The 27,642-nt window shown below is 40.6% G+C and overlaps 1 protein-coding gene across 4 annotated transcripts in view; it reads right to left on the bottom strand.

Annotated features, from left to right (window-relative positions):
* The window catches only part of TNC (tenascin C), a 127,735-nt gene that overhangs the window by 60,733 nt on the left and 39,360 nt on the right, over positions 1–27,642 (bottom strand). For 2 of the 4 annotated variants that reach the window (XM_088467110.1, XM_088467117.1), the window contains exons 4-12: positions 25,229–25,492; positions 23,686–23,801; positions 20,661–20,814; positions 11,233–11,496; positions 6,908–7,093; positions 6,706–6,795; positions 6,361–6,624; positions 1,989–2,273; positions 19–291 (exon numbers count right to left, since the gene is read on the bottom strand). In XM_088467110.1, the coding sequence (XP_088323236.1) occupies positions 19–291; positions 1,989–2,273; positions 6,361–6,624; positions 6,706–6,795; positions 6,908–7,093; positions 11,233–11,496; positions 20,661–20,814; positions 23,686–23,801; positions 25,229–25,492 (1,896 nt within the window). The remainder of the gene's footprint in view (positions 1–18; positions 292–1,988; positions 2,274–6,360; positions 6,625–6,705; positions 6,796–6,907; positions 7,094–11,232; positions 11,497–20,660; positions 20,815–23,685; positions 23,802–25,228; positions 25,493–27,642) is intronic. The other 2 variants (XM_088467121.1, XM_088467124.1) reach the window with 1 other exon arrangement.

Below are 27,642 nucleotides of genomic sequence, written 5' to 3'. Positions count from 1 at the left end.
GCCTAGAAGATCCAATACCTGTAGTAGCTGAAGTACTAATAGAGGGCGTACGATGACCTTGGACAATGCCATAGAGGTAGATGGTGTAATCAGTGCTTGGCAATAACCCTGAGATAAGAGTATTCCTGAGATTGCCAGAGACATTAAATTTTACTGGCTCCAATAACCTGTCGTTATCATTGATTTCTACAATAAATTCTTCAAAAGAATCCTGTGTTGTTGTCCAGAAGAGATCAAAGCTCTCGGGTGTTATGTTGGTGACGGATAGGTTGTCTACTTCTGGCTTGTTTTCTGAGCAAGGGAAAATGTGATTCAATTAATCAATGACATTTCCAACATCACCCAAATGGATGCTCCATCAGCAGCCCACAAGCTCTGCCAGAATAAGCAAGCAGAAGTCTGGAGCATTTTTCTGTGCTGTAGCCGGAAATCACGATCAAGCCAAGGGTTTCACATAACCCTACATTTGCCTACAGAAGCCATTTCCTTTGGTAATTATCTTGCATGCTTACAGCTATATATAATCATGCATTTAAAAGGCAGAAGAGTGAATGAGTGAAGCTAATTTATAAGAAAGCAACAGCGTTTGTGGATTGATATGCAAAAGTTAGCAGAGAAATTGTTTTTATTTCTGTATTGTATTTTTTTTAATTGTTAGTATCATTTTTATGTGTTTGACTTTAATATTTATGTTGATCAAATTTTTTTTCTAACTGTATTGAATGTGGTATAAGCTTGTCAAGTGAGACAAGTTCTAAGAGCCAGTATTTGCCCAGTTCCAGTTATGAGTTGTAGTTACCCAGGTTCTGGTACCTGTTGTATAATAATACCATATAGGATACACTTTAGTTTAGTGATATAACTATATTTTATTATCTAAGACTTGGGAGTTTTATTTTGACTCTTATTCAATTTTCCTTTCTTTTTACCACACTCTTCAAATCATAATCCTGTGCAATGACTTCAAAAGCCATTCAATTGAGCCTTTACATGTATGTGTGTATGTATAAATTATATGGGGTTATACAATTTTAAATAAGATTTGCCATACCAGCATGCAGTTGAAAGCTCTATGGTATTATATTTCACATGAAAGCTAATAGACTCTATTGCCCTTGCCTGCATCACTTTGACTTCTGCCACAATCAGTCTGCTTTTCATTTGGAACACAATGCCATGGGCTTGTAAACTGTGATCCAGTCTAAGAGGTATTTGCAGTGCCATAGCTTATTCACTGACCCCCTATTTATTAGATTTTTGTACTGATAGCTCATTTTCTCTGTATTTTAACATTCCCTTGCTTTATAAGATCATATGCTTTTCATTGGAAAAACGTGTTTGCAAGCTTGGAGTATTTTATGGATTGGTTTGACATAGACATTTTGCGATATGTAATATATCAAATATTTTATATTACATAGAAGCAATATTTCAAACTTTAGTTTCCCTTTGATGGTGAGCAGTCATCTGCTATTAGTGATGGTGATGCTAAAGAGTTTAATAAAATGTAGTGCATACAGGAGCGCTAAAAGTGTGGGAAGGGGGCAGGTACTGCAGAAGAGGTGCAACCAAGCCCCTAAGGTGGTGAGATCACCCCTGATGCCCCAATATTCACAATGGGGTGTTGTCACTCCCCTACATGCTTGGCCAAGCCCCCTAGTATCGGGACCAACAGATCTCCCGGATGTCCTGTACTTACACCTATACTCTATTAACTTTATCTTGCATTTTTATATTGAGCGAAAAAGCCAACATTACAGAGTAGCTTCTATGTGCTTAGTTGAGTTAGGTTCAGTGTATAGAGTGCAGTATTCCTTCATTTAAAAGCTATGAACTTAACAAGCAAAAGCAGAAACATGACTCTTGTGATCCCAAAAATAGAACAAGCCAGTGGAGGTGCAAACCATGTGATGTTGTGGAAAAGAATGGTGGGCAGCAAATAGCACAGTGATGGCAAGATGTTTTTGAAATATTCTCTCGATAGGTACCTGTGACAACTTCACCAGAGAGAGGCTTAGTGTTAGATCCCTGAATCACACCATGTAAGGTGATTTGATATTTTGTGGCTGGGTTCAGATCCATCACTTTCAAAGACCGAAGTTCTCCAGTAACCACAATGCTTTGTGGTTCTTCTTCTTCTTCTTCTTCTTCTTCAGCGTCCTGAACCCGAATCACAAATTTCTCATAGTTGCTGTCTGGAGCTATCCACGTGAGTCTAAAGGAGTCCCAGCTCACTTGGGACACCTGTAAGTCGCCAAGCTCACGTGGCACTTCTGAATATGAGAATATGCTAATGTTAGTTCAGATATTTTGTGTAGACAATTAAACATGTACGGTCACTTGGCCTACAGTCAATAACAATCAAACTGGGATTATCAAGATGCCATTACTTGTATTTGTTTCTTTCCATAAAAGCCTAAATGGGAAGAAAATTGTATTTTGTGCATGCAATCATCTGAATATGTAGATTCAACTCTTGAAGCCTGATAGAGGAATAATGTAGAAAGAACACCCAATGCAATACTTGATATATATATATATATATATATATATATATATATATATATACACATATACATACATATACATACACATACACTGTATATATATATATATATATATATATATATACATACATGTGTATATATATACTTCAGCAACCTGTCAAATGCAAATGAACATAAAACACAGCTTGCTAAAAGACAAACAAAAAACATATAGTACTAAATCAAGCAAAGTACATAATACACATCTTGTTAAAAAAAGTAAAAGAAAAAAAGGCTTTATTAAGATTAACTAAGACTATACCGCTGATTCAAATATTAGTATATTGAATAACTGCTTTTATGAATTTTCCAGTCAGAGACAACTGTGGAGCATCTATATATTATATCCAGAGGGACAATTATATATTAATGGGACCTAGCACTAAAGATGGACAGTTAGGAGACATGCATCAATATTTTCTTCCAGGCCCTAGAGCTCTAGACCTAAAGAATTCCAGTGTTTATACCCACATGATTTTCTAAGTACATAATAGTTATTTTGAGTAAACTTTCTATATTAATTAGAAACTTGCCAATGTAAACACTAAATTTTTTATTTACCTTTACGCATTAAATGCAAAACACTATGGATATATAAGGGTCCTGACTGTAGTATTATTATAAAGGGTTAATTTACTAAAGGTCGATTTTAATCAATTTAAAATCGATTAATCGTTATGTTTTTGGGGCTAAATCACACATTTACTGTACTAATACATAACAAAAAAATTGTCTGTTAATAAATGTGCGATTTAGCCCCAGAAACACAACTCACCCCTAAGTCTCATTGAAATAATTTTAGTTAAAAAGTGTTGTCACAAAGCTATATAATGTTATACTGTTATGGATAAACTACTACATATAACAGAAACTGTAAAAATATGTGATGTGTTAGAAAACACAAGAAAGTCTTCAACAACAAAAAAGTCAATAAAAATGAGTTCTGTTCCAGATTGAGCTGAGCATTATTCCCTGTTTCTCTGCCTCACATAAGGAAGAACTATTTTACTTTGTGAAAAAATAAACCTACACTTTTATGAATACATTCAGTTGCATCATGAATACCAGAATTGTATTCATGCTGCTCAGCAGGGATCCTCATGCCAAAATCAAATTTAAGATCGTCTTCCCTGGAACAAAGAAAAGCTTCATTCTTTAAACTTGTTAAAATTGTCTTTAAATCTTAATAATTTCTCCACTTTACTGCACATAACCACTGACTCTTTTAGGACTAGAACCCTAGGGCATGTTCCTGGAACAGGGACGGGTTGAAGATCAGCTCTATTTGATTTGGATTGCCAGTATTTGTCTCACATGATGAATACATCAAAACCAGATGAAAGAGGTGAAATCATCAGACCCCTCCTTCCAGTCATAGTATTTCATTATATTCAATGGTTGGCAACGTTCTCTGCAATTTTGAAGGCTGCACCAACTAACACTGCTATTGGTAATATTGATTTCAATCATTATGGCACACTGATCGTAAATTAGTACAATACAGTATGTACTGGGATAAGTGTCTCACAAAATAAGTTTTTGTTTGTATAGTAAAAGCAATTGTAAGTAAATATTAATACAATATATTTACTTGCTAAATTTTAAAATAAAGTAATTACCAACTAATGAGTAACTTTGTATTAATTGGCTGTTGTATCTCTTAGGGGGTTGACTCAATTAGCAGTGATGACGCAGGAAGACATGATGCCGGTGATACTGGCGAAAATCAGCCGCAATTACGATAGCTCTTAAATAGCGAATTTTAATATGCAGCTCTATGGATTTGCAGGCTAAAACATGTGATTTAGGGGCAAAATCAGGTCGATTTAAGGAGCCATTGCAGGCAACCAAACGTCTTCACAATGGCATATCACGGGCATCACCCATAATTTGCCCCTAATTTAATAGACCCTTTAAACTCAGATATCACTCAGTTTTGGAAAGACAAATGGTCTAGGTGCACAGTGGCAAATTATTAATAACAAAAGGAAACAAATAATGCAATCTGAGTAACATTAAAATCAGACTTCAATATTATTAAATGGGATTTTTTTTTTTAAATATTTCTCATCTCTAGCAAAACATTGGGTTTTGCCCCTGAGATCAACACCATTTTCCTGCTGCAGATCTCTAGGTTTAAATTCACCAGGTTTTTAAGCATGGATAATCCTAAATTGATTGACATCTAGAGGGCTCCACTCATGCTACAAGAAGACATCCTAGTCAAGGAGAAAGATTAACCAGTTCTACCAGAAACCCCAATAATTTTGCTATTTGGGGGCAGTGGGGACAATCAATATGTTCAATAGTCTCTTGCATCATATCTAAGACTTAATTTCCAGGTACATTTATTTAACAGCTATGAGAGTAAAATGTCAAAGTTAGTAATTGCACTTTAAGGAATGTTTGTAACTGCATCTGCAGAAAAAAACAAAATGTAGTTCAAAAGATTAAAACTGGATAAAAGAAATAGAGGTTTATTATCCTTTGTCTGTAGAAGTCCAATATGACACATTCATGCTAAATAAAATGGTTAAAGGCTGAAAAACAAACTGTGGGTTAGGAGCAAAAATAAAAAATGATTACTTGTCAAATTCGTTTCTTGACATATGAAAATACAGACTTGTTGGGCCAAATGTAATAGGGTGAGAGTTTAGAAAATGTGAGAATTTAGCAGTAATCTCTCACATTGGTTGAGTTTTATCTTCAAACTGGGAAAACATCTAAATGAGAGTTTAAATTGTGAGAGTTTTTTGAGTCTAAAAACATGTGAGTTTGCATGTTCACAGACTCTATTACATTGGCCGAGTTTAACAAGTGTGAGAGTTTACTGCTAAACTCTCACATTTTTTAAACTCTCACCCTATTACATTTGGCCCGTTGTGTTTAATGTTACCAGTAAATCAATCAAGGATTGTTAGAAAATCAGAATGTTTGTCTTTATTCTTTAATATTTGTGAATCCCTGATCCTTAATCATTATCACTATGGGGGAGTTGTATCAAACCTTCTAAAGAAGACAAGTGGAGAAGTTGCCTATAGCAACCAATCTACCTATCATTTAATAAAATGTGTGGATAAATGTTAACTAGGGGAACCAGTCACATTGTCCATAGTTACCATGTTACCGTTCATAATGTTGACATGGCTCAACATGTCGACCGGCACCATGTCGTCATCCTCAGAATGTTCACAAAGTCGACATCTGAAAAGTTGTCATGTGAAATGTTGATATCTTCAAAATGCCAATGGTGAAGGTTAGGCACCACCAGAAGGGTTAGGATAAGGCTGCAGGGGGAGGTTAGGTAGCAGTGGAGGCGGTGTAAGGGTTCGGCACTAAAAGGTAGGTTAGGGTTAGGGGTGGGCATAGGGTTAAAATACTTACCAAAACTGCCGCTCCATTAGAGGTCTGCACAGAAAGTGACGGTCACTCGGAAGCTACACTGGAGCCACTGCAGCTGTCAAGACCAGGTAAGTGACCACTGGGCCACCCAGGACATAAGATTTACATTCTATCATATCGATATGTCATCCATGTAAAGATGATTAATGTCGACGTGGTCACTGTCAACATGCTAAACATGTTGACATGGTGCATCCCGACTTTGCAAACATGTTGACACTCTCATGTCACCCTAATGCATGTCGACATGTTAACTGTTGAACTATCATACCACAACCATAGCTAGAAGGGTTGCTTATTCTCCACTTCACTTATTCTCCACTTATTCTCTTTAGAATATTTAATGCATGTCCCCTTATATATGAATGAAGAACTAAGAGACAAATACATTGGATTGTGCTGGATAACTTACCGGTACGTCCAGTCACAGATGCTGGTTTGCTCTTGTGTCTGCCTTTCTCTGCAACAAGGGAAATGCTATATTCTTTACCAGGTTCAAGCCCAGTTAACACATGGGAGTTGGCATTTCCTGGGACGCGGACTTCATTCTCAATGCCACCACTAGTAATATAGGTGAGTCGGTAATGATCGAACTTAGCGACAGGTATTGTCCACTTCAGGTTTAAAGTAGTTTCAGTGGCACTAGTGATCTCCAAATCCTTGGGTGAATCCAAGTCTGAAATAAACCAAATAATTGTTAATGCGCACTTCTGTTTCCCTCGGCAAAATGATTGTCTAATAGTTTGTTATGTCATACCCGTAGCAGCATTAATAGTAGCAGGAGAACTCTCTCTATCCTGTTTCACTGCTGTCAGTCCTATGCCATACTCTGTTCCTGGTCTCAAACCTAGGAAACATATGTAGATACAGAAGCGTGTAAATACTAAAAACTACCATCTGTGTTCATACATCATCGTTTCATTTGGAAGATGACATAAATAACCATAGAACTGTCTGACCTGTCAGAGTAACCTTGGTGGTAGCCTGGTTACTCTTGGGTACTGTTATCTCTTCATGGTCTCCTCCTGAGAGTGGTGCAAACTTAATCCTGTAATAGTCAATGTTGGTCAGGGTGTTTTTCCAGTCTAGAGTGATGCTATTGTCAGTGTGGGACACTTTTCTTAGGTTCTTGGGAGTGTCTAGATCTTTAAGAAAAAAGAGAAATTAAATTATGTTAATTCGGTTTTTCACATTTTGGACCAAAGACCAGGAAAAAGTGAGTGTTAGATACTACATTTTCTCTTTTTTATTCTTCTTAAATTAATCAAATTTTTTAATCATATAAAACTATTTAGTAAGTCATTTGTGGAAACTCGATTTTTTTTGTTGTATTTTTGTTTTGTTGTTAATGTATTCATCCTAATATAAATATTACTTCAAATATCTGACAGATTGCCATGTCAAAATTCATCATGTCGATATGATTTAAATGTTGACAAACCATCCCTGGTGGTCTAACGGTAACTTACCTGGTACAGCAGATTTAGCTGTGGTCTGCAGTGATGCTTTCTGGTTTGACTGTGATGTTCTGATGACTTCCATCAGATCCAACAGCACTCCCGGCAGGGAGTATTGCTATCCTAATCCCTAACCCTCCCCTCCCATAGACTACTCTCCCAGAAGTTGCGGGAGACTCCTGAATATGAAGGCAGTCCCCCAGACCCCCAGAAGAGTAGGTGTCCCACTATCATCCTGCCAAAAACTTAGCAAAGGTAGCACTATAAAAAGGATAATGCCATTATATTGGAGGTAAACGGAGAGGGGAAGGGGTCAATGTGACGTGTTTCTATAAAAATCACATCATATTCACCCCACCACCTCTCGATCTTCCTGCGATTCGCGCATTCCCTGCAAGTGGTTGGGGCCTAGTGATGCATTGAGCCGGGCCCCACCCTTCCCTCCAGTCAGCTCCATCTCTCCTCTGTGTTTGTCTTGGAGGAGAGAGTGCAAAAGTAAGCAAGTATGCCCTAACCCTAACTGTCCGGTGTTGAATCAAGCTCCATGGGCGTGTTATGGGAGTGTAGCAGGCTGTCAGTAACAGTAGCTGCATTCTCAGACACAGAGCCGCAGTCAGAGAGGCCATGTTCAATTGGAGATACAGCACCTGCCACAGGTTCAAAATTGATGGTGTGTCAAAGCATTTACAGCATGAAGAGACACTGAGCTGAAAGTAGCCATTTTAGGTTTTTCAGGAACACATCAGTGCAGAAGGGCAAGGCTGAAATCTAGCATTTGCAGATAATCGCTGCTGCAACTCCGCAAAAAACGCACCAGTGGTCCACCTCTGAATCAGGCCCTCTGTGTATTTGGACCATATAATGCTGTGCGTCTGCAAAAGCACCTCCCAGTCACCATCCAAAAAAATGGCCAGTACATTTCCAATACACTTGAGACTGTGGGGGAGATGTATCAAGCCTTGGAGATAGATAAAGTGGAGAAGTTGCTCAAAGCAAACAATCAGCTTCTAACTGTCATTTATATTGCACAGTCTTTGAACTGACAGAAGCTGATTGGTTACTTTCGGCAACCTCACAGCTCGCAATGGCTGGCTAACCTAAGAGTAAGAGCAACGGCACAAACACATGGCAGTTTAAAGGAATACATTGTAGCACTGAGCCGTAACTAGACTTTTTGGTGCCTTGTGCCAGAAAGAGCATTGGCGCCCCCCTCATTTTTCAAAGGGACATTATGCACCTAAAAAAGGGCCATGGCTTCATGCGGAAAGGCCAGGAGATGCTGGGGATGAAATAAGAGGAAGCTACAAGCAAGAATGATAATAATCAGAAATTTGACAGGCCCAAACATCGCCCCCTGACCTGTGGTGCCCTGTGCGATGGCACCGGCCGCACTACCCTAGTTACGGCCCTGCTGTAGCACATCCATGAAACATAGTGGTACAGCAGTTGCAGATAACTATACAACCCTATAGAATGTTTTCTTTAATCAAGAACTAAACGCCTAAATAAAAGCCTAGTAGAAAAGATAATATATAACTGCAAAATAGGATAAATAATATATATATATTTTTTTAAAGCGTGGGGTACCTCCCCCAAATCAGGAACCAGCCCTAAACCTCTGAGCCTAGGCTAGCATTGGAAAACAGGGGCAAAAAATGGTGTGGGGTTTCCCCAATTTCCCAATAACCAGCATTGGGATGAACAATTTGAGGGGGATTAATGCTGCGGTGGGGTCCCCCTGCCATTACGTTAGCTATCCCCAAACAGTTCAGCCATGGCTGGAATCCCTCTGAAAATTGTAAGGCCCCAAAAATGGGTTCCCTTCTCCTGAGGGACAAACAGCCCTGGGCAAGAAGCTCCTCCTTGCACCCCCTGAGCTTTGGGTGAGGGGGTAATAGTGAGTAAATAGTAAATAATATTGTTTTTTAAAGGGTTCAAATATCCAGGATTGGTTATGGAATTTTTCATTTAAATTAACCCTTTCTTCTTTTATTTAAAACATAACAAAGCCTGCACATCACTAACTGATTTATGCAGTACTTTCAGCCCGCCCACAAAGGCGGAGCAGCTACAGGACGCAATCAAAAGCAGAAAGAATATGACAGGGAGGGACTTATATGCAATCCAAAACTTGTGAGATCCGGCATATCCGGAACATTTTGCCTCATTTTGGGGCTCAAGTTTTCTGGGAAGAACCGAGGCAATTTGGTTCTAATAAATTGCCAGAAAAAGCCGGATCGATTATATATTAAATAATTATACCATCAGTCTATTATCATACTAAGGGAGAAATTGAATTAGCCGTGGTAATTTGCTGTGGGCAGTGAAAAAAAATCCCCAATCCTGTCAATGCAAGAATCCATGGACTTTTCATGGATTCTGGACCTCATTCAGAGTCGGTCGTAAGGTAAAAGGGGCTGGATATGCAAATGAAGCGCTCGCAAGTTGCGTCGTTAAGATGGGATCATTAGCTGGACGAGCGAGGGGAGGATGCGGCCGTAAGACTAAAATTACGCCCCCTTCTCGTTCGCATTACACATCATCTCCGGGCATATAAGGATTAATCGAGACCATCGGGAACCATCGAAGCTGCTCGTAGAGCTTAAGGTTGACCATACCCTCTCTTAAGCACTACGATCTAGTCAGTGTAAAAACCTCCCATGTCACATGTGCCATGACACTACTTAGTTAATTATCCACTCCCATAAAACGCCATTTGCATAATCAGGCACGCCTGCGTTCGGATCTCCACTCCCCCATTCACAAGCACCTTCCCCTGTTACCACCCACAAACGCCTCATCCTGTCACTCAAACTAACGATCTGGCTGTGTTCAAGGAGAGAGCAATTTCTGATCGTAATAGCTAGTTTGCGCACTGCGAATTTTACGCATGCGCAGTTTAGCAAACATCGGTGGCGTACGACCGAGCGGCCGCAATGACCGACTCTGCATGTCCACTGTGTGTTAGCCAGAGTTAACGCCCATTAACAAGTCAATTTAAAGGGCATTAACAAAGGTATCGGGTGAAAAAGGGAGCCTAATTGAATAGCCTTGGGCGATAAAGCCCAAGGTTACCTCCCTTTTTCATCTCTGTTATCGGGGCTAATGGAGTTCCCCCTCCCCAAGCCTCTTTGTACATGAGGCTACTAAGAATTTATATTTTAATCATATTGATCAAGTACCTATTACTACAAATAAAGATATGCCAAAAGTTAAAATTGGAGTTCAGTATATATATTCAACCACTATTGCAATAAAATTAGGTTCATTTTGTGTTGCTACAGTTACTGTATTGTAAAATATATATCCAGTGTTGTCATAGCAAACTGTCATATTTTAGCATGCATCGAAGAGAACATAAGTTTGGAAGACTCTTGTCAAGAAACATTCATGACAATGCACTAATGATGTTAAACAGAGCGGCACAATGAAATATGTGTGTTGTATAGGGCCCCATTTAACAATGAGATATAAACCATTTAGCACTATCAATGGCGATAGCTATGCGGCCCCCACTGCCAGCAATAGGGACCCAGCAGCAGCCTTTCTGGCTTCAGCAAAGCCTTCCAGGCAACTGTCATGTGCATTTGCTGACTGGCCATTGCACATGCGCATAGCACAGCATCCCGTGGCTGGCCACAGTTGACTGCTAGCAACAGAGCGGCCAGACCTCAGTGGAGGGGTAAGTAATGTTACATACCGGTGGAATATTCATTAGTATCACTGCAATACTATACAAAATCAAAATATGCTGCTGGTATTAAGGTTCTTTATCTCATACACTGACTGAAAGAAGAAAACATTGACTGTTTCGTAGTCTTAAATACCTGTTGTAAAGGTTTCTATTACTGGAGAACTTGTCATTTCTCCACGTCGAGATATTAAGGTCACTTCATACTCTGTGTCTGGTCGTAGGTTGCTCATGGAATATTGGTTTTCATCTTCAGAGAGTTCCACTGTAGTCCTGGGCTCATTTCCTGTTCCATAGGTTAGAGAAATGCCATCGATTTCAGCCATAGGCTTAACCCAAGTTATTAAAGCAGAAGTGTCTGTAACATCCTTAACATCAACTTCGCTTGGGGCGTCCAATCCTGAAAAATATTATAAAAATGATGAAACACTCAACTGCCAGGTTAAGATGGGCTGGTGTGTGTCTGATAGCAAAGAATCAGGATTGTGCTCAAAATGTGGAATGAAACAGAAAAAATATAATGCTTCCTATACTTTTTCTCCATTCAGTCTTGCATCCCAATAACAATGTATGTGTTCAATAGAAAGCATTAAAAGGCATCTGGAATTCATGCATAACCAAATGTAAAAAATGCATACAATTGCATTTAATGCTTTAGTTTACATCAATACAAGCTATGGTCCTATGTTATCAGCCATTTAGGCACTTGAGGGCCCACTGCAGTAGAGATTGAGTGAAGGGTCCCTGTGCAGAGATTGAGTGAAGACTTCCCATGCAGAAATTGAGTGAGGGGTCCCTTGGCAGAGATTGAGTTAAGACTCCCTGTGCAGAGATTGAGTGAAGGGTCCCTGTGCAGAGATTGAGGGAAGGGTCCCTGTGCAGAGAATGAGTGAAGGGTCCCTGTGCATGGATTGAGTGAAGGGTCCCTGTGCAGAGATTGAGTGAACTGTCCCTGGGCAGAGATTGAGTGAAGGCTCCCTGTGCAGAGATTGAGTGAAGGCTCCCTGTGCAGAGATTGAGTGAAGGCTCCCTGTGCAGAGATTGAGTGAAGACTTCCCGTGCAGAAATTGAGTTAAGACTCCCTGGGCAGAGATTGAATGAGGGGTCCCTGGGCAGAGATTGAGTGAAGACTCCCTGTGCAGAGATTTGAGTGAAGGGTCCCTGTGCAGAGATTGAGTGAAGAGTCCCTGTGCAGAGATTGAGTGAAGACTTCCCGTGCAGAAATTGAGTTAAGACTCCCTGGGCAGAGATTGAGTGAGGGGTCCCTGGGCAGAGATTGAGTGAAGGGTCCCTGTGCAGAGATTGAGTGAAGGGTCCCTGTGCAGAGATTGAGTAAAAGCCCCCTGTGCAGAGATTGAGTGAAGGGTCCCTGTGCAGAGATTGAGTGAAAGCCCCCTGTGCAGAGATTGAGTGAAGGCTTCCTGTGCAGAGAGTGAAGTCGCGGGAAATACTGTATATGAGTGACCAAGCTGCTTTCACATCGTGTGAGGACTGAGGATCAGGTGATGCAATCTCTGAGTTCTGCTTTTGCTGAAATTTAGCACTGAAGTTTGAAATGTAGTTTTGCTGAATTCATAATCTATAAATAGAGCAAATATGGAGACTGTTAATTCACTCTGCTCATGTGATGGGATTTGGGTTTGAATGAGAATAGGCCACATTTTGTTTGTAAAGCATACACACCTAAATGTCTATATATGCAAATCATGCTTCCTTTTACTCATACAGTACCTCATTGACTGTTCTGACATGCTAACATTGACTCAATATTCGCATGTCAGAACAGTTTACTTCCTCAGTGTTGGAGTCACTCTTACGTCAAACTGTTAAGGTGAATACACACACAACGATTTAGTAAATGAACTATTTTAGGGGAAAAATGAACGAAAATCGTTTACTAAAATCGTTCATTTATTAAGTGTAATGAACGACATTTTGAACTACAAACGATATTTGCATATTCCCTTAATGAAAATCGTTGAGTTGGTCAGTCTGACTGAACTACAAACGTGAACGTGCATGAACGATAATCGTTCATCGTTATAACTCAGAAAGTGAACGATTTTTTCAACGATTGAACGATAAATGATATCGATAATCGTTCAAAAAATCGTTGTGTTTGTATGCACCTTTACAGGGGTATTCAATATGGGTGCGATAACATCGTTTTTGCGTTAATATCGGAGGTATGACGTCATTATCGCAGGTTTTACTTTTACACCATATTCAATTTCAAAGACTTATCGCAGTTTTGACAAGTCTTTGATAAAAAACGGTGATAAGTTTTCACCATTGAATAGGTGTCGAAAAAAAGTGCAGAATTGGGGTTTAGGGGTGCAGGCTTAAAAAAAATAGCCTGCACCCCTGCGAATGACATTTAAAAAAGAACTGTGTCAAAAAAAGTAAAAAAAAAAAATAGGGACACCCCAAAAAATGTATTTAAAAATTGGGGTGCAAAAAAAAAAAATAGGAAAAATTTGTTAAACAATAGGGAAATAAGTTCAGGGCTATTCTGCAAGTATGCGGCAGGTATTTTAAAGAATAGAATTATAGCGGCAGGTGCACAAATGCAGAATTTTTAAAAACGTACTTTAGGGACATCAAAATATGCTAGTACCCATTTTCATGTACCCCAAATTTGATGGTACCACTTAAAAAAACTAAAAAAATAACCTAAGTGCTCTTCTGCATCACTTCTTCAATGTCGGGAAAAAAACACCTGCTATTTAAATCCCTGACTTTCAATTAAAGGCTAAAATGGGGGTACCCATAGTGATCCCCCATGTTTTTACAACTTTAGGGGGGTCTTACAATTATTTTAAGGAAAACTTCGTAACTTTACGCAAATCCAACTTTGGAGTTTCCCGTTTTCGTTAATTTTATATTGAATACCGAGATAAGCGGGAGCGCGCACAAGACTTTAACGCAGGAAAAAACTCCGATATGAAACGTTAACTTCGACAGTGAAGTTAACGTTTCATATTGAATACCCCTCTTAGTGTAAATTAAAATTCATTCTCTCTTTATTTTCTCTATTAATGTGCGATAGTCCTCTGCTTCCCTAATCATACAGATTTTCTCATCTAGGGGTCTATTTACTAACTGTCATCTCACAGGCTGTGTTTGAAAAATGACAGTTGGGAGCTGATTGGCTGGCACCTTATCACTTTCTTATCACTTTTCACTCTGTTTCTTAACACTGCTTAGTAAATAGACCCCCTAATCTGTCAGCAGTCAGTTTACCCATCCCATTTACTCTGTGTCTTGCTTAGCAAACTAGCATCAGTTTATCTTCCTTTTCCCTACACAGTACTGTTCCTCTCCAGTTAAATCTCTTTCTCTGGGAAAAATGTCCATAGCAACCAATCAGGTTCTACCTATCATTTATCTAATACAATCTGTAAAATGATAGTTAGAATCTGATTGGTTGCTATGGGAAACTTCTCCACTTCTGTTCTGTTCTGTAGCAGGTTAATACAATAAGTATCCCAGAGGGTCCAATTACTTACTGAATAGCCACACCAATTGCCAGTAAGTCCCAGCTGGCGATGTTTGGAAGCATTTTGAAGAGCAGTTTGTGTAGCTCCCCTATTTGAATCTTGGACTGCACTGTAGCCCCACCTCTAGAGTCGCCACTGGACAGCACTATTGTTAATGCAACAGAAGGCATCACGCCTCCTGCATGCATTACTGATCCGAGCTGCGTCCATGGATGCAGCATCGGACCATCTGCGTGACGGCTGAGTGACCATGGGGTCACTCAAGCCAGCGATCGCAGTTGCTCAAAAGAGGCCAGGAAATCTCCGTCAGATCCTAGCTTCTTCTTTCCCCTTAAGAGTGGTGAAAAAGTCTCTGTTTTGGGAAACAGAGGACGTCACTGCCCCCTCCCCTCCCAGAAATGGCAGCAGACTGTCAATCACTGACAGTCTGCTGCCGCTTCCTGTACATGATCGCAAACCCTACAGCCCATGCGCAGTACAGGTCCTGCTTCGGCGCAAAGCATCTACATAGCGTACATCTCTGAATTAGCCCCAATACCTGCTTTATGGCTTGTTTTGCAGAATATGGGGCATATTCGATTGTGTGCGAGTATAGCAAAAAACCCGCACCTGCAAGGTTTTTCCTGCAGGTGCGGATTTTTTGCTATTCAAACAGGTGCCGATTTTTTATTTTTTAACGCGCTGAGAGAATTAAAATCACGCACCTCCAAAGCAAGTGTGATTTTTCCTAAAATCGATAATTTTTGGAAAAATCAGTAGGACTTGCTCTGGCACCCCAGCGGAGCCCCCCCTTTGGACCAATTAAGCAATTGGAAGTTTCCAATTTGCTTAATTAGTCAGTAATTACTCACCTTCCGAAGTGCTGTCTTCTTCATCTAGCGTCGGGTCCCGAACTACTGCAGCAGCGGTGAGTATGTCAGTGTGTGTGAATGTGTATGAGTGAGTATGAGTGACTGTGTGTGTGCATAAGTGTGTGTGTGTGCCCCCTGGTGTAAGTGTGTCCCCCCCCCCATTGTCAATGCAGCCCCCAGGAATGGGTGCTGGGAGAACTACATCTCCCAGCAGCCCTTGCTCCTCCCACCAGCCCCTGGAACCTCCCAGCAGCCCCCGGGACTCCCAGCAGCCCCCTCTCCAGTGAGAATATAGAGGGGAGGCGACCAGGAGCCGCGGAGACCACCGGAGACCCTGAGGCAGGTAAGTGCTGTATTCTTCTTTTTTTTTATTTTTTTTTTATGCGGCGCGGGGTTTTCAGCATCCACTTTTTTTTTTATTGGATACCGCGGGTATCGGGAGTGCGCATACCCGCGGTATTCCAAAATTGGCCGCGAGGGGTGCGAGGTATTTTGCCTCGCTAAACCTCACGCCCAAATGAATATTCCCCCTATATGTTTCAGGAATGTGTGGGGGAAAAGCCACATCATTTATTGATTATCCCATTGGTATCTTGAGAAAAGTAAAAAATAGACCCAAAGCAAAATTGTAGCACATAACTAATTTTACCGGACTTCATGCCCTTGCTTCCTGAGACTAGAGGATTATGAAAGAGCTAAGTGAAAGAAAGCAATTATTATTATTATAAAGAACACCGCACAGAATATCATTAGCAAATGAATGTTACGTCTGTATATGTTTGTACGGATAGATTTATTGCTTTCCTGTCTGTAACAAAGATCAGTTTTATGTTAAAGTTTTATAGTAAACTTCTGTTTTCTCAGATTTATGTACATTAGTTCAGCAGGGATGCCTTCAACTGTACATAGGGAATTGAGGCAAGGAGTTTTGCAACACAGTGCCATAAAACATGATGGATTTTCCAGGCACCATTTATGTGGTTTATCCCCACCTCTGCTCTCACTAAGGGTCCTAAAGATGTATTGATTTATAGCATTCATTTCCATTCACAAGTCTCTGCAACTATGGGGGAACAGACATGTTCATGTTTAGTCTGATTAAATGGAATGTGTCTAACAGTGGAGAGAAATAGGTCATGATTGATATTTTTACATTGTGTGACAAGGCAGCTGGCTTGACTTAAGTATTCACCACCCTCTCCATTGGCGCTTATAATCATGTGTTTTTATTTCCACCCAGGCCTACAGTTCTAACACTGAGCTCTTTGTCCCAAAGACCAATGGTCAGACCGAATGTGGGAAGAAATATTCCTTGGGTAGTGTTATAACATTTTCAGTTCATTCTTATTGTTTTATGATCCAGTGTGAAAAGGCATCTTCTACCAGATACAGACAGTATGACAGCAATCATGTTATCTGACATTGTTGTCTGCTTGCTATAAGCGTACTGTACAAACCTTTACTCCAATTGCAATGCTGGCCACACACACGGCTATACCAGAGGAAATAACAGGCAATTGGCCTGATAAAGTGGTGTCTGTGGCTACTGCAGTGGCCAAAATTGATATTATAGAAAATGTTAGGACTATTTTAGTGCAAGTTCAAATATAACAAACATCAGCTTTTTGTGTCATCTTGTGTCATCTTTGTGCAGTCATCTTCTGATCCTACTCTTGCTTTGATGATTCAGGCAGAGACCAGGAATCTCACACTTAGGGGCTGATCAGCATTGCATGTATGTGCAATGTTGAACGCAGACTTCCGATTAACGGTAATTTCAGCATGCGTAAGACGCGTTCTGTGAATGTGCAGAACGGGTCCTGCGTGGTCGCACACAGCCTCTTCTATGCCTCTGCCTGATTGACAGACAGAGGCATTTAAGGGGGATGTGGGGACAGGGATGGCCGGCGTTTCCAGTAAAGGGGGCGTGTCTGCCCCATTTTCCGGGAGTGACAAGGCCAGGAGCTGTGCCCATGGACAGCCTGAGTAAGCTCGGCACCGTCCACCATTGCGACCAATGGTGATCCCAGCATGCGACCTCGGTCACAGTGCTGGGATCATAAATGCAGCAAGGGGTGTCATACACCTCCTGTTGCATTTGCATATTAGCAAGGGGCAGAAATTAAAAGCTGCCTGCGTGCAACTTTGCAATTTTGTCCTAAGCAGCTGAATCACCCTCTTAGTGCCGCCTACTAGACCTTGTCCAATTCATACCTCCCAACATTAGATGCGTCTCCAACAGGCGTCCAAAAAGTGGGCGTAGCCCCTTGAAACATGAGGCCATGGACCCCTTGTAGTCCACATTTTGGGGGCTGTGCATCATGCCCCCATTCTCGTCATGCTGGGGGCTTACCCAATGCTTTGGGACCTGCTGGGTAGCACCTCTACCACCAGAGTTACTAATATACCAATACTGTGCCTGATTCAGACTTGCAGCAGGTATCTTTATTTAATTTGTAACTAACAGTGTTATACATTATAAGATATATTTATATTTCCCAGTGCTGTGTTATTAATTTATATAGGTAAGATGGATAAGGCAATTTTTACTGCACACGGATTGGAGCCTGCATTCGTGACCAGAACCGATTTAGGGGGGGGGGGGGAGGGGGAGCACAGCAACCACAGGCAGTAGGACCCAGCAGGGCTGGAGAGTGATAAAGTGGAGAGTGATAAAGTACCAACCAATCAGCTCCTAACCTTCACTCTACAGACTGTGTTTGAAGGATGACAGGAGCTTATTGGTTGGTACTTTATCACTTTCCAAGGCTTTACTGTATACAGTATACAGTAATCCAGGATTAGGTACAGTCTATTATCTTTGCCTTGGTTGCCAAAACTGAATTATCTGCTGTCATCTATTCCATTGTATTGCCACTACCGCATGTAATATTTTTCCTTTGAACAGTGGTAAACTAAAAATGTCTTAAACCAAGGAAGGAAAAGTTTGCTAATAAAGTTTTCCTCAAGTTGTTTGACATTGTTATGTATTTTGGTAGAAGAAATTCAGGAACAATAAATGGTATAACATTATAGGGTAAACCAGCCAGTGAATGAAAATGTTTACGTTTAAAACAGTAATTAATTAATTTTAGTGCATACAATCTTAGATTAGATCTATTGACTCTGTTTTATTGATGTAAGTCATATTATTTATTTACAGGACTTGTCTGTTCATTTGTTAGGATTGTACGTTCATTCACTGGTCATTTCTACGCCTCTCCTGTTTTTTGGTTGTAAAATTCTAACTATTCCTTCATTCACATAGACATAATGATGGCATATGTCTCAAAATAGGTTTTATGTTGTATCTTCTACATACACCATTCCCTCAAATATTAGAATTCACCTAATTCCCCTTTAGAATGTAAGCTCTTACGAGCAGGGCCCTTTATCCTCTTGTGCTTCTCCTTACTTTACTTCTTACTCCCAACTAAGGCACCTAACAGTTGGTTGCTTATTTGGGTGTTATGGTCGCTAATGTAGCAATGTATATTATCCATGTTCTTGTCCTGCATTGTATTGTATTGTACTGTAAGTCACTGGTCACCTATTGTTTATGTACTATGTAAAGTGCTACGGAACACTTGTGGCGCCATATAAATAAATTATAATAAAATTATTATTATTAATAATAATAATAATAATAAATTCACTGGATGATTCACCCTAATAATTACCTTCAACGGCAGTGGTAATGTAGAAGAACACACAATTCGTTATTAAAAGACCATAAGTAAATTACCTGGGAAATTTAGGGCCTTATTCAGAGATGTACGCAAACCCTATGGTCTATGTACATATCCGATGGGGTGAGATCTGCGCATGTGCAGATCTTGTTCTGCGAGATCACACATAGTACCCCTAAGCTGCGCCCGTTTTGGGGTGTGGTCTGTGCAGTGGCTGTCAGCATTCTATAAAAAGGAGGCGTCAGCCCCAATTTAGAGGTGTGCTGAGGCCAGTGTCTGCATCTTCTTACGCAGCTTCACTGGCCCAGGTAGTGTGAAAACACCAGCCATCCTGAGTAACCTGATTGGATACTCAGATGACCGTTGTTCACACAAAGTGATCCGAAGCTGCATCTTTGGATACATCCCTGGGATCTGCGATGCCGGCAGGAGGCGTCTTTTTACAACAGACGCCTACACGTGCAAAGTCACAGCGCCTGTGCTATAGCATCCATCTCTGAATCAGACCCTTAGTTTCAATAAAATATGGCATATATCAGGGAGAGATGGGAAAGAAGTCAGATGGAAAATCTCCCCTGGGCTACTGATATTTGTAGCTTATGAGGACAAGCACTGATACTATGGGGCCAATTTTTTCCCAATAAATAACAAATCATATTGCATTGTTTAAGCTCCAATTTATTAGAGCTATTTAACAATGCTTACTTGGTGGGACAGCTCTTCTGAAATGAGTTGGTCCCAGCGTGGCACTTTCCCATTGAAAAGTCTTTCAACGAAAGACTTAACTTCCTTGATAGCCACAGCTAAAGGAATTGCAAAATAGACTTCACTGACTGGATGCTCGCTGGTATAGGGATTGTAAAATTTAGTAAACTGTATTCAATTGGGTACAATGGCAAACGTCATCTAATGTTGGTGGTAGCCTACATGGCCATGCTTTAAAAAGCTAAGCTTTTCGGAGCTTGATACATTGGGCCAGGCTGCAATCATTATTGAAAATTATGAGGACTGCAGTCTGGAGTGTTAGTTTTCCTAACGCAGGAGATATACATCACTCAGGGTATGCTACTCTGCTGAAGTGCAACATAGAGACTCAAATGGGTCCTAAAGGATAGGAGAACCTAAATCTGTGATATCTCCTGCATTCAAGCTTTGTTACATAGGTTAGTTACTTAAATCACCCATTTCCCCATGATTTAGTGGGATATTAGGTTAATAATTAGTCATAGCTACATACTGGATTTTATTCACCCATACAGAAGGAACTACTGTACCATGTAGCAAGCTCCATACTAGGAATATTAAGAACTCTGTCTATCATGTAGAGAAGGCACATCTGTAGAGCCATATAAACTATCATTGTTAATATGGAACAGATTCTGTGTTACAATGAGTCATTCAGTTCTGCACTCCATAGGGGCACATGTTGGCACCATTAGATTGAAACGTGTTTTTTTCAAAATCATTCTGAGGATCACATTCCTAAATCTGTATGGAAAATATTGGTTAATATGCCAACTTTACTTGTGGTGGTGATCTTGGTTAAAGCTGGTCCTTGTGTATTGTTTTTCACAACATGTATTGACACTTCATAGGTCTCCCCCGGAGCGAGCCCATGTTGCACAAAAGAGGTTACAGATTTTTCCAAGCTAGTGCTTATCTCTCCATTTAGTTTTTTCTGCAAAAAAAAAAAAAAGAACATTGTGAAACGAAATAAAAAATGGATATAATATAAACTTGTAAAATGTAGGATACAATGTTTCAGTCAGTAAAAACTTAACAGTTTGTAGCAGACTTCATTTATTTTCTTTGAAAATAAAATGGAAAGTGAACTGATTCACCTCCATTTAAGAACAGCTGGAGAGCAAAATCGAAACTTGTTTAGTCCTGAGGCATTCTGGGCTCTCAATTGTATCAAATTTACAATACTGTAATTTTTGTCATTTCTAGCACTTGTGTAGTTTTAAGGTGCACACAGTAGAGTTAAAGAGCAAATAAAGTCAGTATTTCATAACTTCAAAGACGATATATAACTGAGCTAAATAAAATACAGTACATTAACAAAATAAAGTGTCTAAACTTAATTGATATACCCTTCAAGCAAACTGTTTTTCACTCATTTGTTGCCGTGTTAGGATGGAGGTGTCCCTGTAAAGAGTGTATACTGACTAACTGAAAAGTGTTATTGAGTGAAATGGGTATTGGGTGAATATTTCAGACATACCAGTGCAAAACCAAGTTGCACCTCAAGTAAGTCTTTCAAGCTGACTTGCTTGAGGTGCAACTTGGTATTGCACTGGTACAGTATGTCTGATGTTTTCACCCAATACTCCTTTCGCTGACTGTAATAAAATATTTCAGTTTATCTCATAAAATACTATGTTTAGCCTCATTTATGGCTGGGAATAATCATGAGAGTGATATGACATTGGGGATGTCTTTATTACACATTTTACTTTTTTTGTGTGTGTTAAGCTTTTTGATACATCACTCTGGGTGCACCCCAAAATGCGCTTCTCTGTAGAAGGGTAAAATTGACTACTAGATCTGAGCTGGTGCAAAACTGAAGTCCTTAAGCTGAATGGAAATGGACGTTTGCACATATTGCAAACCTACTGTAGGTGCTTTTGCAGAAACTTAGGCACATTTGAGCAAATATAGGTGCACATCAGAAGCACAGATGAACTCCACTGCATCGTTTGGAGGATTCATTCACAGATAAAGGGGTAGTGATGTAACTGCAACTTTGCTTTTTGACCTGCATCAGATACTTAGGAAATTGTCCTAAAGATAAGGGATGGACTGTCTGTAATAGAAGGACATACTTTTACTTTAGCCCAAATTAGCTGGGACAGTCCCGAAATGAACGGCCTGTCCCATCACGCCAACAATCAGAATGTTGGCATGTTGGGACAGTTGAGAATTATGTCCTTGCCCACCATGGAATGATGGAATGATGTTTTTAAAAGAAATGGTAGGTGGAGGGGTGGGGAGTGGCACATTGCTTGTGAAGCACTAGGCAAGTCCCCATTGGGCAAGACACTCATACCCCTGCCAATGTTTCTGATTCTCTAAACATTAATGTTGGGAGATATGATATAGGTAGGTAATACTTTACTTTTTAACATTGCTACTGTGGAATGATACAATACTATAGAATGACACATTGACACAATAATATATTTTAATTCAATGTGTATATTTCAAAATTGAAGGTTAGTATACCATTAAAGCATAGAGTGTTCAACTAGCTCTATTGCATGGTTAATAAATCCTTTGCTACTGTATGCACAAGAACAACACACTGAAATCACAAAGGGAACTCTAATCCTAACAAACTGTTTTTGAATCTGCAGGAAAGGGCTTATCTCATTGTCTTGGTTGCTCCGTAAGTAATCCATAAGAGCCACAAGATACCTTTCTTTTTCCTGTGTATTGGTATAGAAGTAACATTTTGCATTTAGAAAATATAATCACCATAGCATGCCTAAACTTGGTTAAAACAATTTTTTAAATCATAACATATCAATATGCCTACAGTATGCATTATAATTGTATATATGAAATACGAAGATATTACAATATTTTAATTGAATTCTTAGAGCAATCTCACATCAAATGTAAGTGTATAAACTTCATTTTACATAGAAGTACATTGAAACTACAATTTCCCTGCATAATTGTTCCAGAAGTCTTACACCACTAATCTGTTCTTTGTATGACTGTACTACTTCCGCTGCTTATTCTCTCAGTTGTTATTACATACATCCGTTCCCTACCTCTAATCATAACTGTTAGGGGTGCCGAGTGTGAAGGGGTGATGACAGTAATGTGACCTCAGGCACAAAGTAACAGGACCGCCCCAGGGCTCTCTGGTATCTGGGCTTGCCAAAGAGTAGCAGCCAAACCTCAATCATTGTGTGGCCACATCTCCTTCAGTGGCACCGCTGATATAGCATCCCTGGATAGGACCCAAAAAGTCCCAACATGGCAGCCTGCACTCCCACACCATGGCCACGCCCCTTCTTTGCACCAGGCCTGAATATTGAAACAAATGCCCTAAATACAGAGCCCCAGTCTCATAGAGGCGCATCCTAATATAGATACACCAGCAAACAGGTCACCTGCTGAAATAATCTGTGCAACTCTGGTGTTTCCAATGCGCTGATTGGCTACTGATTGTTCTATCCGTTCCATATGAAAACAGGATACTATACGCTCAAATAAGCTAGAGATGAAGAAAGATATCAAAATGTGGTGATTTTACCTAAAATCATGCACAATTCAAAAGTGTTCTAACTCAGAGAAACCAATGAGACTTGTGCTTTAATTTTCTATTAATTTCAATCTGTGCTAGAGAAATAAAACAAATTATTTGGATGCTATGGTTACATTATCTTTTCTTTTGAAACATTACCTGCAAGCTAGTTATCATGAATATCTTTCTGATGTCTTCACGGGCAGAATACATTCATTTGTGACAGCTGCACTGTACTTAATTTTCTAATGCTCCGTAAAGAAAAGCTAATATAGCATTCTCTTTACTTACCGTGTTCTGGAAGATAAGGTTCCAAGTATCAAAGGAGATATCGAGTGGTTCCCACTCCACCTCAACAAATGTTTCCTTCACAGATTTAAACCTCAGATCATCTGTAGTGGGTAGGTCTAGAAAACACAGCACATGTTGGCGGATTAGTTATAGGCGCTTATGGTTCAATCCATGACTCATACTGTATATTATAAAGCACTGAGCAAAATATTCTTGGAAAGTAATAAAGTAAGAGTTTTCTGAGCCATTTGAATATGACAAAATAAATAATACATTTGCAAGTCTACACATATCTGCAATTTATTTCTTTTTAACTTTTTTTGTTTAATGACAGCATATTGCACAGCCTTTTATGGAGAGAATGTTTTTAATCGTTAACATCAGTCCCTACCCAAGTGTTGCATGCACAGTGGTATTGTTGGGCCCAAACCTAGCAGTATAGTGAAAGCAAACCTGGGTTTGCCTTTGAAATCATTGCCACGTTAAATCACTAAAATTGCTCCAGTGGTTGCAGCATGCAGTATAATACATTTGGGCGGGTGTGGATCATTAGGTCTACAGTAAAAAGGTAGACAATGTTTGGGTAGATAATGGCAGTTAGACAGGCAATAAGTCGACAGGGTCGTTTGGTCGGCACACTAAAGGTCGACTAGTAAGAAGGTTGACAGGGAGAGAAGGTCGACAGGGTCATTTGGTCGGCACACAAATAGTTGATACATTTTTTTACTAGCCCTAATCTTCACTCTAACCCTTGGTGCCTAACCCTAAAAGTCCCTCCTGGTGCCTAACAATAACTATCGGAGTAGGTGCCTGACCCTAACCGTCCCTTCTAGTGCCTAACCCTTCCTCCTGGTGTCTAACAATCGAGGAAAGTACCTAACCCTAACTGTCGGAGTAAGTGCTTAACCCTAGCTCTAACCCTAAACTTTAAAAAAAAACAAAAAACATGTGTCGACCAATTGCGTGTTGACCTAATGACCCTGGCGACCTTATGTACCTGTCGACCTTCTTACTAGTCAACCTTTAGTGTGTAGACCTTCAGACCCTGTCCACCTTCTGACTCTGTCTACCTATTGTCTGTCTAACTTCCAATGTCTAGCCAAACATTGTCTAGCTTTTTAATGTAGACCTAATGACCAGATACCCATTTTGGCTGTCTCTCTCTCCCTGGAGGCTGCTGATATCTCGTATTGGCTGTTGCTTATTTTATTCAGTGTTTTCGTTATTTCCTTGCTTTGATCACGCACTCTGCTATGGTGCCCTGATGCATCTCATTCACCAATTCTCCAGCAGCCTCCACCCTCATATGATTCCTACATATAGGAATGACTGAATCATTGAGGCTAGACACTTGGCCCAGCCAAGGACTCTCCCATTTTCTCTCCTGCAACTGACTATACGTGCCCTGTTCCAGTCTGTCGTTGTCTTTATCTTGTTCTATTTTATATACTGATCCTGATTCGGACTTATCTTCTTTACTTTGTCACGGTCCATCTGCACATTTGCATCTGTGTACCTAGTGAGAGTAATGTAATGTACTTACGTGTTGCAACTCTGGCACTGACAGGGATACTCTTCTGGTCTTTCAGGATTGCAAATACCCGGACAAAGTACTCTACACCAGGCTCAAGTTCTCTTATAGTGGCTGTCGTTTGGTCCCCTGGCACCCTGAAGTCAAACTCCAGGCCTCCAACGCTGGTTGGGACATATGTGATAAGATATTGAGTGACTTTGACCTTGTTGGCCCATTCAAGGTTCATGGTTTTTGTGGTTACATCAGTCACCACTAAGTCCTCTGGTGGTGATACTGTGGAAAAGATACACAAGCCCAGAAATCACAAAGCTGACCTGATCATCTGACAGAGTTCATTTACAGGTATATTATTAAAGTTCGGTAAATAATAAAAATAGACAGGCAGGTTCATTACACACTTCAGCCCTTTTACCACTATCATACGTGTAAGATGTCCACCTAGATTTACCAATAGATTTAAGTGTCAGAATTCATGTCACAAATTGCTACACACATGGATATGCTCTTGGTGGCAAGAAAACACTTTCACTGTCAGTAGGGGTTTTACACAGGCTTGTGCACACACAGGACCTCATTCAGAGTCAGTCGAAGCGGCCGCTTGGTCGTACGGGAAAGGGGGCCGGATATTCAAATGATTCCCTCGCAAGTTGCGTCCCTAAGTTCGGATCGGTAGCTGGCCGACCAAGGGGAGGAAGTGGTTGGAATTCAAAAAAATACGCCCCCTTCTTGTACGCATTGCACGTCATCTCCGGGCATATAAGGATTAATCGAGACCATTGGGAACCATCGGAACTGGTCGTAGAGCTTAAGGTTGACCATACCCTCTCTTAAGCTCTACGATCATGTCAGTGTAAAAACCTCCCATGTCACATGTGCCATGACGCTACTTTGTTAATTATGCACTCCCATAAACCGCATGCACTCCCATAAAACGCCGTTCGCATAATTAGGCACGTCTGCGTTTGGATCTCCACCCCCCCGTTTTCAAGCACCTGCCCCTGTTACCACCCACAAACGCCTCATTCTGTCACTCAAACTACCGACCTGGCTGTGTTCAAGGAGAGAGAAATTTCTGATCGTAGCGGCTAGTTTGCGCACACGCATTGCGAACTTTACGCATGCGCAGTATAGCGAACATCGGTGGCGTACGACCGTGCGGCCGCAACGACCGACTCTGAATGAGGTCCACAGAGTGATAATGACCATCTGCCAAACTCAATTACCAATATGCCCAATTATTATCTCTTTATCAGTCAGATAAGTATTTGCATCAAACATAGGGGGAGATATATCAAGAGTGGAGGAGTGGACTGGGGGAAAAGATGCCCATAGCCACAAATCACATAATAGAATGCACTTGATAGATGCTACATCAAAGCTCAGGGCTGGCTCTAGGGGTGTTCGACCAGTGCGGTCGCACAGGGGCGCCACCCGTAGAGGGCGGCACCCCTCCCCAGCATCCCGATTTCAGCGGGACAGTATTGTCCCACTGTTCCACCTGTGAGTCGAAGTGACCCACGGGTGGTCCAATCGGGATGCTGGGTACCCCCGCCGCCGCAGCTGTGCGGCGGTGCCGGACCCCCAGAGTGAATGGATGCTGCGCGCATGCGTGCAACCATTCACTGACGGGAGAGAGCTGGGGGAAGCCCAGCCAGTGACGGAGTGCTGGGCTTTACCCCCAACCTGACGTTATTTGGAGGCATGCCATGCAGGCACGCCTCCAAATAACGTCACACAGGGGGCGTGGCCTATGGTAATTAGGCCACACACCCAAATTCGGTCGCGCGTGAGGTTAAGGCACTCTCTCAAGAGCTGGCACAGGGTGCTCAGAACCCTGGAGCCGGCCCTGTCAAAGCTGATTGGTTGCTTTGGCTAAATTCTCCACTGGTCCACTTCTCCACTTTTTTAACTACCTGATGCATCTCCCCCATGATTTGATGTCACAGGAGTCAATCACCTGATATCACTGCTGATACTGCAGGTTATTTGGCCTGTATTATACAGCATATAAAATGCATCAATGTGCTAATTATAAGGATATATTTTTCCAGCATAAGGCAACTTAGAGGAACAAAATCTAATACTGATGAAAAAGCATACAAAGAAGAATAAAAGAAGAACAGATAACTATACAGGCAATATTAAAGAAATAAATTACCTAATAAAAGATGAACTACAATTAATTATGATGACAAACATAATTCATGTGTCCCCCATAAGGAGGCATGTACAGTACATGTTTCCCTGTAAGAAGGCACCATAATTAAACTGTCTGCTTTTGCAGAAAACAATATTGCTGTCCAGCTCATCTTTATATCATTATTCATTTAGAAATAGAAAATCCATCTTATTTTCGCTCTGAAAAGGCTCAGCTGCTCTTACATGTTTGACCAGACCCCTTTGCTAGTGCTTATTTAAATATC

The sequence above is a fragment of the Taudactylus pleione genome, unplaced genomic scaffold (assembly GCF_031769625.1).
Source record: "Taudactylus pleione unplaced genomic scaffold, aTauple2 ptg000009l, whole genome shotgun sequence".
NCBI lineage: Eukaryota > Metazoa > Chordata > Amphibia > Anura > Myobatrachidae > Taudactylus > Taudactylus pleione.
Note: the sequence above shows the minus strand (reverse complement) of the source record. Positions and strands in the feature narration are given on the sequence as shown.